The sequence below is a fragment of the Amyelois transitella genome, chromosome 19 (assembly GCF_032362555.1).
Source record: "Amyelois transitella isolate CPQ chromosome 19, ilAmyTran1.1, whole genome shotgun sequence".
Classification (NCBI taxonomy): Eukaryota; Metazoa; Arthropoda; class Insecta; order Lepidoptera; family Pyralidae; genus Amyelois; species Amyelois transitella.
This window is the reverse complement of record NC_083522.1, coordinates 1,632,850-1,645,548: the sequence shown is the minus strand read 5'-3', so window position 1 is coordinate 1,645,548 and position 12,699 is coordinate 1,632,850. Positions and strand designations below refer to the sequence as shown.

The following is a 12,699-nucleotide window of genomic DNA, read 5'->3' as shown; positions in this document are numbered from 1 at the left end:
ATATATAGTAGCGTTGAGTTGGTATCTCGTAACACAAGTCTCGAACTTACTTCGAGGCTAACTCAATCTGTGTAATTTGTACCTTATATATTTATATATTCTTAGAATAGAATAGATTTATTTTCAAAATTGGATACACTTTAATCTAATTAGAACTACTACCGCTTCCAAAGCGCATGTGTAGAAGAAATGGTGGAACAAACTACACTGCAGCTTTTTCATCGGACGTCAATTTACAAATATAGATATCTATCTTAAATCTGAATCGTGAACGAATGCACTACTTTAAAATACATGAATGAATGTAAAACTAATTATTATATTCCAGATTTCGATTTCCAGAAAAGGTATTCTTAAAGGTCTGTTCCATCTGTGTACAAAATTTCATCAAAATCGGTTCACTAGTTTTTGAGTTTATTCGTTGTTACAGACATACTCGTGTATTTTGTTTCATTAAAAGTGTGGATAGATATCATTATTGTCAAATATAAACCTACCTATTTCGGATGTTGCCACTGAATAACACTGAATACTTAATAGCGTTGGGTCATGGTTACTCTTTTTTGAGTTATAATCGCCAGTTCAATATTTTAATTCACTTTTTAAGCCGCAATATGCTGAAGTCGTTTCGGTTAAGTTCGGGTCAAGCTCGCAACTCAAAGTTCATGTTAACGGTTAGTTTAAGTCACCCATTTGACTTTAAACTTATTCTTTGGTGAATGAATTCATACCAATATAAAAAAGAATGGGACCACCCCCATCTCATTCCCATGGATGTCGTAAAAGGCGACTAAGTTCAAATTCAAAATTTTTATTCATTATTATAGGATACTTCATATCACTTAATAATTGTCAAAACGTATGGTTTAACAACATTGGTTGACGTCAAATAAATTACTTAAAACTAAGTTTACTGCCGCTTCCAAGGCGTCAGTGCAGAAGAAGCGGTAACAAACTGTACTGCAGCATTTTCTTCAACAACGTCAACTTCACAATATCAATTAAACTTAAAATTTAATGTAAGGGATAGGCTTATGAACTTTCTCTTCATTATTGTTCTTTCAGGTATTCTCCTTTTAGGCAATGGGCTAGCAACCTGTCACTATTTGAATCTTAATTCTATCATTAAGCCTAACAGCTGAATGTGGCCTATCAGTCTTTCAAGACTGAAGAATGAATGAGTTCATTCATTCATTTGACCATCGATGCTCTAAGTTTGGTTTTATTTTCCACCCGCAGTATCTGAACGGGCTCGGTTACTGTCCCCAATTCTTCGGCATGGACGAGTTCCTAACTGGCCGACAGAACTTGGAGCTGCTGCTGAAGCTGGACGGACTTTCTGCAGAGGACGCCAGCAAGGAGGCCGTCAGGTGGCTCGAGCTGATTGGTGAGTTCCTCTTATTATGTATCTTAAGTCAAAAGTAAGTCTCAAAGACCCATAGCTAATAGACTAAGTATTATTAATCGGATGTCAGAAAGTAATGACTTAGTTTAATTCTGCAACGTCTTCTGAGAAGATCTTTGTAATTACCCAAAAATCTTTGATATTTTAGTCTATGGTCTCCTGAGCTCATTTGCTGATTTCTCCTCTGTTCATATCAGAAAAACAGTAGCTTATATAAAGACCGGCATCTTCCTGGCGTCTTCCTTAAGAAGAATTACGTTACTGCCTTTAATTGTTCGGCGCCAATGAGTTCCGAACTGGCCGTCAGAACCTGTCAGAGGTATTCTGATAGATTTATATATTTCAAGAGGAAAATTTAAAAAACCAGTTTTCTTTGTCATCTCTGCGTCCTCCCGTATCAGTAACATATAAATCCATTAGGTGGCTCGAGCTGATTGGTGCGTTCGTCTTTTGTTCAGGATTTCTGATAGATTGACATCTTTCAAGAGCAAAATTTAAAAAAAAATACTGATTCTCTTACCCTCCACAGAAGTGTTACGGGGCCCAGGGTCCGCCTTCCTACTTTTCTGTCTCCACTCGGTCCTGTTTTCGGCGTCCTCTTGATTTCAGTCCATTGGCTCGCATGTCATCTTTTGCCAATACCAGTTTCTCTTCATATGATGTATCTAAGATCACCAGCAAATCATGTACACCGATATCCGTTTAGTGTCGGAGAGAAACACCACATTTTCTTTCTGCAACGTCTTTTCTAAGAACCTGATGACCATATTTCTTCGTTATGATAGTCCTTGGGTTACGAAGCTAAGCTAAGTTGCGAAGGAAACTACTCAGAACACGCAAATATAAGAGAGATTAAACAGTTCATTGAATGTTATCCTCGCGTTTCTAGGAAAAATTAAGTAGCTACCCCAATTTTTCAGCATGGCCGAATGCCTGACGGGCCGCTTATCGAAGGAGCCATTTAAAAAAGCCACTAAGTGCAATTCGTTCCCAAATGAAAGTTTAAAAAAAATTAAAAGAATTTTTTTTAAACTCAGCCAGTATGTTCAATATTGAAATGTTTACTAGACAAAAAAAAAACAATATTTGAATGGGCCAGCGCGTTCTTAATTTAAACACAGGGTTTCTTATATTTTAACACGGGTGCTTTTCCCTTCGTTCAAAATTTGAATCTATGGGTGGAGTTGTTGCCGGCCAGTATTACATCTAGGATAAGAATGTTTCAGTTATTTTTCTGCGGATTCTTTTTCACTCGTTCTAAACTATCGAGTTTGTTAATCCTAATCTGTTTCAACTGATTACATTGACATTCTTTTAGATTTGATGAAGTATGCAGACCGGCCAATGAGCTCGTACAGCGGCGGGTGCGCGCGGCGCCTGAGCAGCGTGGGCGCGCTGGCCCGCCGCGCCGCGCTGTCGCTGCTGGACGAGCCCACGGCCGGAGTGGACGTGGCGGCCAGGCGGCAGCTGTGGCGCGCCGTGCGGGCGGCCCGGGCGCAGCGCACGCGGGCGGGCAGGAAGCGGGCCGTGCTCATCACGTCTCACAGGTAACAGTTACAGCAGACGTGGCGGCCAGGCGGCAGCTGTGGCGCGCCGTGCGGGCGGCCCGGGCGCAGCGCACGCGGGCGGGCAGGAAGCGGGCCGTGCTCATCACGTCTCACAGGTAACAGTTACAGCAGACGTGGCGGCCAGGCGGCAGCTGTGGCGCGCCGTGCGGGCGGCCCGGGCGCAGCGCACGCGGGCGGGCAGGAAGCGGGCCGTGCTCATCACGTCTCACAGGTAACAGTTACAGCAGACGTGGCGGCCAGGCGGCAGCTGTGGCGCGCCGTGCGGGCGGCCCGGGCGCAGCGCACGCGGGCGGGCAGGAAGCGGGCCGTGCTCATCACGTCTCACAGGTAACAGTTACAGCAGACGTGGCGGCCAGGCGGCAGCTGTGGCGCGCCGTGCGGGCGGCCCGGGCGCAGCGCACGCGGGCGGGCAGGAAGCGGGCCGTGCTCATCACGTCTCACAGGTAACAGTTACAGCAGACGTGGCGGCCAGGCGGCAGCTGTGGCGCGCCGTGCGGGCGGCCCGGGCGCAGCGCACGCGGGCGGGCAGGAAGCGGGCCGTGCTCATCACGTCTCACAGGTAACAGTTACAGCAGACGTGGCGGCCAGGCGGCAGCTGTGGCGCGCCGTGCGGGCGGCCCGGGCGCAGCGCACGCGGGCGGGCAGGAAGCGGGCCGTGCTCATCACGTCTCACAGGTAACAGTTACAGCAGACGTGGCGGCCAGGCGGCAGCTGTGGCGCGCCGTGCGGGCGGCCCGGGCGCAGCGCACGCGGGCGGGCAGGAAGCGGGCCGTGCTCATCACGTCTCACAGGTAACAGTTACAGCAGACGTGGCGGCCAGGCGGCAGCTGTGGCGCGCCGTGCGGGCGGCCCGGGCGCAGCGCACGCGGGCGGGCAGGAAGCGGGCCGTGCTCATCACGTCTCACAGGTAACAGTTACAGCAGACGTGGCGGCCAGGCGGCAGCTGTGGCGCGCCGTGCGGGCGGCCCGGGCGCAGCGCACGCGGGCGGGCAGGAAGCGGGCCGTGCTCATCACGTCTCACAGGTAACAGTTACAGCAGACGTGGCGGCCAGGCGGCAGCTGTGGCGCGCCGTGCGGGCGGCCCGGGCGCAGCGCACGCGGGCGGGCAGGAAGCGGGCCGTGCTCATCACGTCTCACAGGTAACAGTTACAGCAGACGTGGCGGCCAGGCGGCAGCTGTGGCGCGCCGTGCGGGCGGCCCGGGCGCAGCGCACGCGGGCGGGCAGGAAGCGGGCCGTGCTCATCACGTCTCACAGGTAACAGTTACAGCAGACGTGGCGGCCAGGCGGCAGCTGTGGCGCGCCGTGCGGGCGGCCCGGGCGCAGCGCACGCGGGCGGGCAGGAAGCGGGCCGTGCTCATCACGTCTCACAGGTAACAGTTACAGCAGACGTGGCGGCCAGGCGGCAGCTGTGGCGCGCCGTGCGGGCGGCCCGGGCGCAGCGCACGCGGGCGGGCAGGAAGCGGGCCGTGCTCATCACGTCTCACAGGTAACAGTTACAGCAGACGTGGCGGCCAGGCGGCAGCTGTGGCGCGCCGTGCGGGCGGCCCGGGCGCAGCGCACGCGGGCGGGCAGGAAGCGGGCCGTGCTCATCACGTCTCACAGGTAACAGTTACAGCAGACGTGGCGGCCAGGCGGCAGCTGTGGCGCGCCGTGCGGGCGGCCCGGGCGCAGCGCACGCGGGCGGGCAGGAAGCGGGCCGTGCTCATCACGTCTCACAGGTAACAGTTACAGCAGACGTGGCGGCCAGGCGGCAGCTGTGGCGCGCCGTGCGGGCGGCCAGGGCGCAGATCACGCGGGCGGGCAGGAAGCGGGCCGTGCTCATCACGTCTCACAGGTAACAGTTACAGCAGACGTGGCGGCCAGGCGGCAGCTGTGGCGCGCCGTGCGGGCGGCCAGGTAACAGTTACAGCAGACGTGGCCGTTTTTAAAAAACAAACTATCAACAAATTATAATTTTTACGAAAAAAACTACAAAAAATAATAAATTTACTTATTTGACAGTATGGACGAGATGGAGGCTTTATGTTCTCGCGTGGGCATCATGTCTGCCGGGACATTGGCAGCGTTGGGATCCCCTGCAGCACTAAGAGCCTCTCACCACACCGGTCTGGTAGTCTTCATCAAGATCAGAGACACTAGCGCCGCCCCGCGGGAAGGGACTGACGGTGAGTAATCTTATTTTAAATTGGGCGATTTTTGAAAAAGGAACTTCAAGCACACACAACAGCTTCCGTCGTCTTTAACAAGATTTGAGACACTGGTCACTGCATGTGATGATTGTTGAGTAATTTAAATTAGGAAAACAGAACTTCCACGCACGGCTACGACGATGGTTCTAATTTCAAAAAATTAACGGCAATGGTGACGTTTTTGTTTTGAAATTAGAATAGAAGGCATTGGAATAAGTTCTTGAGGACTATTGAATGAAATAACCATTTTCTTTAAGATTATTGCATTGCTCTAAATTAGACGACAGCAAGGGAATTCGAGGTGTGCCAAGTGGTGCCATGGTGTGATAAATAAAATGTGCGTTTTATTTCAGTGACGGATAGCCCCAATCTCGATTTGAAGCGTCTGAAAGAAACCTGTTTACGATACCAGTGGATACCCAAAGATGAGCATAAGGTGTGTTAAGTATAAAGTATTTTTTTTTTCGTAAAAACCTACGTTTGTAATTAATTAGAGTCCCCAATAAACGTCTTGTTTTTGGTCATAGACATTTTAGCGTTTTCACAATGGAATAGAATCTCATTTGTTAAATGTTTATAGTACTTACCAACTCGTTGACGATTTCGGCCGCGTGTGATTTATTGTAGCCTGACTTTATGCTGTTATTCTGATTAAGTTTGCTGAAATGTTTTGGAATTCACAGCAGTGTCGCTTTATATGCTCTAATTAGGCAAGTAAATCAAACATGAGCCTTGTAGTCACTGGCACTTTAAAATAGGATCACTCCATATGTCGTGAAAGGCAACCAAGGGAAACGCTTATAAACTTGGGATTATTCTTGTATGTGATGGGCTAACAACCTATCACTATTTGAATCTCAATTCCATCATTTAGCCATAGAGCTTGAACGTGGCTTTTCAGCCGTTGGTTTTACCCTTTACGTTAGAATATAGACGTAAGTATATAAATGTAATTAAAATCTTTAAATTTAATAAATTCCAGACTATGCTCAACTACCACGTGGACAAAGGTCTCAGGCTACAGTACAGTGAATTGTTCACCAAACTTGAAGAACTCAGGACCACTTACCCGGCCCTGGTGGAAGACTACGCTGTCACAGAAACCACTCTCGAGGAAGTGTTCCTGTCTTACGCCAAAGAGAAGGAGAACGTTTAGAAACAGATAAGTGGGCCGTTGTATTTAGTACAGGTCACTCTTAATTTATATATATACAGGGTCACTGGTAACAAACGCAACACCCTTTACATACTTACTCGGACAATTATACTGAACAACTTTGTCTTGGAAAATCATTAAAAGTTCTATTCATTTTGTCGCTGTAGGTGATTAATTTTATATGTAACAGCTGATCCTTTTTTCGCAATTTCACTGTCACCCCCATAGAAAAAGTTGTTCCTGTATATAAATTTAAGAATGACAGATAAGTGACCTATATTATGTATTAAATATTGCTGAAAGACGATTGAGTGTCATCGATTGGTTAAAAATTATGGATCTGACCAATCTGTCACATTGCTTAGTTACGTACAGTAGGCTACATAGAAAAGTGTACCTTTGAAACATAAGGTGGTGTACATTTCTAAATGGTTCACTGTACGCTTTTATATCTTTGAAAATCTAGTAATGTATTTTTTGCTATTTGAAATAGGGTCCTCAAAAATCTTTTGTATTTACATAGTTGATGGTGATATTATTATCATATAGGTATTAATCGTACGATTTGATAAGACTGGTTCACAAGCATTTTGGACTACACCTATTGGAGAAATTCATCCCATTTGCATATTTCAGTTCAAATCCGTCCCGTGTCTCATTTCGTCACATCTACTAAACTTGAGCATTTCAAATCGTCTCATGCGCATCTCGATTTATACTTAAATATCACATAATAAACCAACTCTAAAGGTGAAAGCACCCGTGTGAATATTGGATAAAATCAATTTAAAAGATCTTGGCTTACGTACATAAGTTTAAATATTGTATTTATAAGTTAATGCTTGCTTTTGGTACTGGCTAGAAACAGAATTTATAAGAACAAATCTTATTATATCCTTTATTAAGTTAAAAAATTCGCAAAGAGATTTATTTATTCTTTTTTTTATCAGTATGTATAAGTTATATGTTAGAGATAAAGTGCATACTGCATATTTTTGTATTATTAGATGCACAAATGTTTATTCTTGTACGTTTTTTTTTTGTGACACTTAAATAGTTATCCGCTTATGTTTTAAATGAGTAAGAATATTATCTGTACCTTCATTATTTTTAGCTTTATAAGTACGCTCAAAGCGGCCATTATTTTACGTAGCACGTTGTATAATACAAGTATAACTTTGTATAAATTAAATATTGGCAAAACCACAAGAAAAGATGTTCACTGCCAATCGATTGGTCTAAAAATAGTTTTATTTTTATGTTTTCACAGTGTATTCAATAAAAATTATTATTGCAAAGGTTGCAATACTTTTAAATAACTACTCATATATTTATCAGGCTTAGAAAGCAAAGTGATTCAGTGCATTTTTGATTGCTTACACGAATAGTTTTATTATTTTTAACGCGTTTGCGCGTGCGCACGCGCGCCTACTTTTATATCGCGCGAATAACTGCCGCTGTCGCGTTTCACGTTACGTCACTGTACTGTCACGTGTCATGCTACAGTGGCTGATTGTATGTTGATTGATAGTACTTACTGGGCCAAGTCTCACTAACACCATGGTTTCGTGGGTGATTTTATTTTTCATGTAATTTCGACACAATCACACAATATCTAGCTCACGTGATATGAGCAATATTATTAGTATTTAGTCGGTTCGTTAAAACACGGAAACAAATTTGCACATTCCACATATTTTTAATTTGTATTTTTGTTTTGTACTCTACAATTACTACTTTATTCTTTAAGATTTTTGACGTTTGATGAAGTTGCAAATTTACATTTATTTTAGTTTTTAAGTCGGCGTTTAAATCCAAAGCTGATCACAATATTATAGATGCATAGTAATTTTCAGTTTAGTTTCAGTTTAAATGTTAAGTGTGTAACACAACTGTATTCTTCTTAAATAAAATGACTGAATGTACGAACGTTTTTCTTTTATAACCTAAACTAACTTAATCCCAATTCTATCAAAGAGCCATACAGCTGGCATTTCAGTCTTTTAAGATTGTTGGCTCTGTCTACCCCGCAAGGGATATAGACGTGATAATATGTTTGCATGTAACCAATTATTTCCCTAAAAGCTAGTTCAGGCATGCGTAAAATAAATATCGTAAAGAGAAAGCGATTTATAAATCTCTCCGTTAAAACTTAAACTGGTAACATCAAATTTGCCTGACAAACATTAGTTGGTATGAGTTTGATATTCAAGTTAAACAATTCAATATTCTGGTTTCATTACATTTTATTTACTCCACAGCTACCACACACTATTTTCATTATACCAGAGCCAAGGTCGGATTTAGGTTCCAGAACTAGTTAGACCCTGGGTGATGGAGGGCATGGCCCTTATCTGTGATAATTTAACTAATGGTGTCGTTAAAGGCAGGTCATATAACTACTTTTGCAACAGTTTTTTTTCGCAATCCACATTATCTGGTTATTTTATCTATGAAGAACTGCCTTTCTCAATAAAACTATCATTTTTCACGGATTATCAATATCTATTGAAATATTCTTAGTGGCCTCAAGGCCCGGCTTACGCCAAACTACTGTCAACCAAATCCGGCCCTGGACAGAACCATATTTACTCCCGTTTTGTTGATTTACTGAACACAACCATAAGGAAACAAACATACAATACTGTGAATTTGTTTTAAAATCTCTTCGGACAAGAATCGTCAGGGCTAGATTTGAAGAAGTTGAAAAGCCACACAGACCTTTTAATTTTTGGTATTAAAGGTGGACTCTTTACGTAACTTCTCAATTATTTGGACATTGTTTCACGATTGTCAATCAAATTGGGGCCTCTTTAGTGCCCCATTCCAAATCCGGCCCTGCGAAAACCTGTCCACTATAATTATAAATAACATTATGACCTAATTAACACTAAGCATGAACAATTGGTAAAATATTGCTAGATTCAACCGCTTTATCTAATTTTAACATGCACAATTATGCTATTCTTTCGTTAAAGGCAGGTAAATATATTGTAATAGAATTTTTCACAATCACTACATCTAGATTTTTACATCAACATTTCTATTCTATGATGAAATACCTGGGTGGGGCTCTCTTTCTCAATAAAACTGTATCTTTTCACCGTTTATCAATATTTATATATCGTAATATTATTAAGTACCTACCCATATATTTGCCTCTCCTATTGTAACAAACTTACAAATTTTCAAATGGCGTTTGCAACTCTTTGCCTTTTACATACGTTCCTAGCATAAACAGACTTAATAATATTTTGTTATACATATATATGGATCCTGGTATCCTCTTAAACAAGACAAGATTTTCATGTACATAAAATTCGGAACTGTAAGATAAGGTACTAAAGTTACCTACCTACTACACACATCGAACTACACTGTACTCTGTAGTCTAAATTCTTAATAATGTAGATGTTTATTACATATTTTAAGCATTATACATAAGAAATTTATACTAATAATCATAAATATGACGCATGATTTACATTAATAGGTAGGGATTTGCTTGCCAAATATTGTATATAATATCTAGGTAGGCATAGACAGCTGAAGCTTATAACTTGGCAAACATGATAATGGTTAGAATTTTTACATTTTTCTTCATTTTCATATTTAGACATCTGAAAATAGGATCTGAACTTGTATAAATATGGCATTTAAATAATATATATTTCAGGTGCTAAATATTAATAACAAATCATTATTTTGCTACAAACTACAAATGATCTTATTAAGTCCAAAATAGCAAATTCAAATTCAACATGACATGATTTAAACTCTGCATAAAAGTACTTTCTTATGTTTTATGAGGCACTATATAATAGGTGGGAATATACATTACATGAATGAAACAAGACTTAAAAAAAACTAATAGAATTATACTAAGATTATTGAAAACGAAACAAACACGGTCAAGCAGCATGATAATCTGTTTTATATCAGCAGTGATAAGGCTAATGGCCTTTACGTTCATCATATGAACTGATTGGTATTATTGCACTTAAAGTCAAGTCATACCTACTCATCAGACATGGGTAGGTATTTGTAACCTTTTTATCAAAACACAGCTTAACAGTTGAAAATAACTAATGGAAAGGTAAAATTAATTTATACCAATAAGATGAAAATATTTATGATTATGCATAACCCAAATATGGGTAAAAGTAAAGGTACTTTCATTGGAAATTTGAGTGTATTTGACCACAACCTAAATGATAATAACCTAATGATAATCAAAATAGGGTCTAAGGTGTCACAGGCATGTAAATAGTATGTATGCATTCAGGAATTGTAGCAAAGGTAAAGTAGTGGTTTCTGCCTTCCCATCCAGGAGCCAGTGTTTCACGAGTCATGAGTTTGTTAATCAACACAAGTGTCAATTGGATATAAGTAACACTACATAGTCTAAAGCAAAGGTGCTTCCCAAGTATTATTAGATCTTTAAAATTACGCAACGAATTTTGATGATTTTATTTAAATAGATAGAGCAATTCAAGGGGAAGGTTTATATGTATAAATGCTACACATGCAAAAGCGCAGTGGGTCACTAGTGTGTAGTCAATAAAAATCAATGAAAGGAAAGGTGTATATATAATCTCATAAATATATAAATCTCCCGTGAACAATGTATTCTCCCGTCCACATTCTATTCTAAGTATAATTTAATATTGTGAAGTTGACGTTGTTGATGAAAATGCTGCAGTGCAGTTTGTTACCGCTTCTTCTGCACTGACGCCTTGGAAGCGGCAGTAAACTTAGTTTTTAAGTAATTTATTTGACGTCAACCAAGTTGTTAAACCATACGACAATTATTAAGCGATATAATAATATCCTATAATAATGAATAAAAATTTTGAATTTGAATTTGAATATAAATTGGACATTCCTCTCAGCAATAAGCAAGCACCCTGCTACTATCTCTGAATCTAAAATCCAACTTAATGAATAGTGAATGTGTGTGTATTTGCATGCACTGGGAATTAAATCCAAAACCTCCTGAAAAAAGATATGGTAACTAGTCACTATATTACTGTGTGATTTATTAAGGTTCAATAGAAAAGGGGTCTCATTAGCATGCCATGTTCTTATTTAAAAGTGTGGAAATGTACTATTTGATATGGTAGTGGAATTGAAAACACTAAGTCACAATTACAACCTATATTCATGCTGATTTAAATTATTAATTCTAAAACAAAATAAATAAGTTCAAAACCAAGTAATAAAGTTTAGGAAAATTTCACCATGATGATAAAAAAATCTTAGCAATTTAGTTAACAGCTAGAATAAAAAGTAGAGTGGGTTCAATAAATTTTTTTTTAAATTGGTTTAAGTAGATATTTCTTAACTGGCTTAGGCATAGAAGCATTAATTAAATTAAAATTTTATAAAGAACCAAGTCTTCCGTTCTACTTCCAGGCATCATGATTTTACTCCACCTCATAAGTAGGTGTAGCTAAGCAACTGTTAATCACAATAATACATAACATTTTTGTCATTCAATATTTTCACTCATGTTACATTACTTTTAAAGCTCAATCTTTTAAACTATTGGTATGTAATATGTAGCACATAGCTAGCACAGGGTAAGATGTATCACAATACTATTATGCTAAATTATCTATCATTAATATTAGTTATTCAATTTCTCCAATCCACACTGGTTAAATGCTTTTTTAACCTCTTCAAACACCTGATCAGGAGCAACCTCAGCATTGATTTTACGCACAAGCCCTTGTTTCTCATAGTGCTCTATAATAGGCATAGTGTCATTCAAATAAGTATTGAATCTCTTCATAAGACTCTCCAAATTGTCGTCTGAACGCCCGCTGCCGGCCGCGCCACGTCCCAAACACCGCTCAGTGCATAAATCTTTTGAACACTCAAAGAATAGAACAAATAATAATTTTGTCTTATCCGCCATTTCTCGTGTCCAGCCCTCCAAGTTATCCTTGTTTCGAGGGAAGCCATCTACCAAGAACCTAGTCTGACCCGACTTCTGCATCGCCTTGTGAAGAAGTGAACATGTAACCTCGACAGGAACAATTTCACCATTACGTATACACTGCTCTATCATCTCTCCGTACTCGGAACCAGGCCTCTGACGCTCCTCGCGTAGCAAATCCCCAGCAGAAAGGTGAACAAAGCCATATTCTTTAGAAATAAGAGAGCACTGTGTTCCTTTGCCGGCACCGGGTGCACCAAGCACGAATACAACTTCAGGCACCATTTTATTTAGATAACTAGATAAACTCCGCAATGCACGGTAAAGCATAAGATTGTGGCACTGGGGACAATTTTAATTGGATTTTATTGAAGAAAACATGCGCACAGCCGCGACCTTGAATCAAAATGAAAAAAGTGCAATGTAAATGTGTCAAGAT

General features: G+C 41.3%; 2 protein-coding genes across 2 annotated transcripts in view; one reads left to right on the top strand and one right to left on the bottom strand.

Annotated features, from left to right (window-relative positions):
* LOC106139336 (ATP-binding cassette sub-family A member 2) overlaps window positions 1–8,244 on the top strand; it is a 43,168-nt gene extending 34,924 nt beyond the window's left edge. Inside the window, exons 28-32 of the mRNA XM_060949691.1 lie at window positions 1,240–1,387; window positions 2,724–2,952; window positions 4,976–5,139; window positions 5,517–5,599; window positions 6,146–8,244. Coding sequence (XP_060805674.1) covers window positions 1,240–1,387; window positions 2,724–2,952; window positions 4,976–5,139; window positions 5,517–5,599; window positions 6,146–6,319 — 798 coding nt within the window. The 3' untranslated portion in view covers window positions 6,320–8,244. The remainder of the gene's footprint in view (window positions 1–1,239; window positions 1,388–2,723; window positions 2,953–4,975; window positions 5,140–5,516; window positions 5,600–6,145) is intronic.
* Window positions 8,245–11,461: 3,217 nt separating this feature from the next.
* Window positions 11,462–12,684, bottom strand: LOC106139343 (UMP-CMP kinase). The gene has a single exon (XM_013340771.2). It carries the CDS (start codon window positions 12,588–12,590, stop codon window positions 11,949–11,951), a length of 642 nt encoding a protein of 213 aa, XP_013196225.2. The 5' UTR covers window positions 12,591–12,684; the 3' UTR covers window positions 11,462–11,948.
* Window positions 12,685–12,699: the final 15 nt, after the last annotated feature.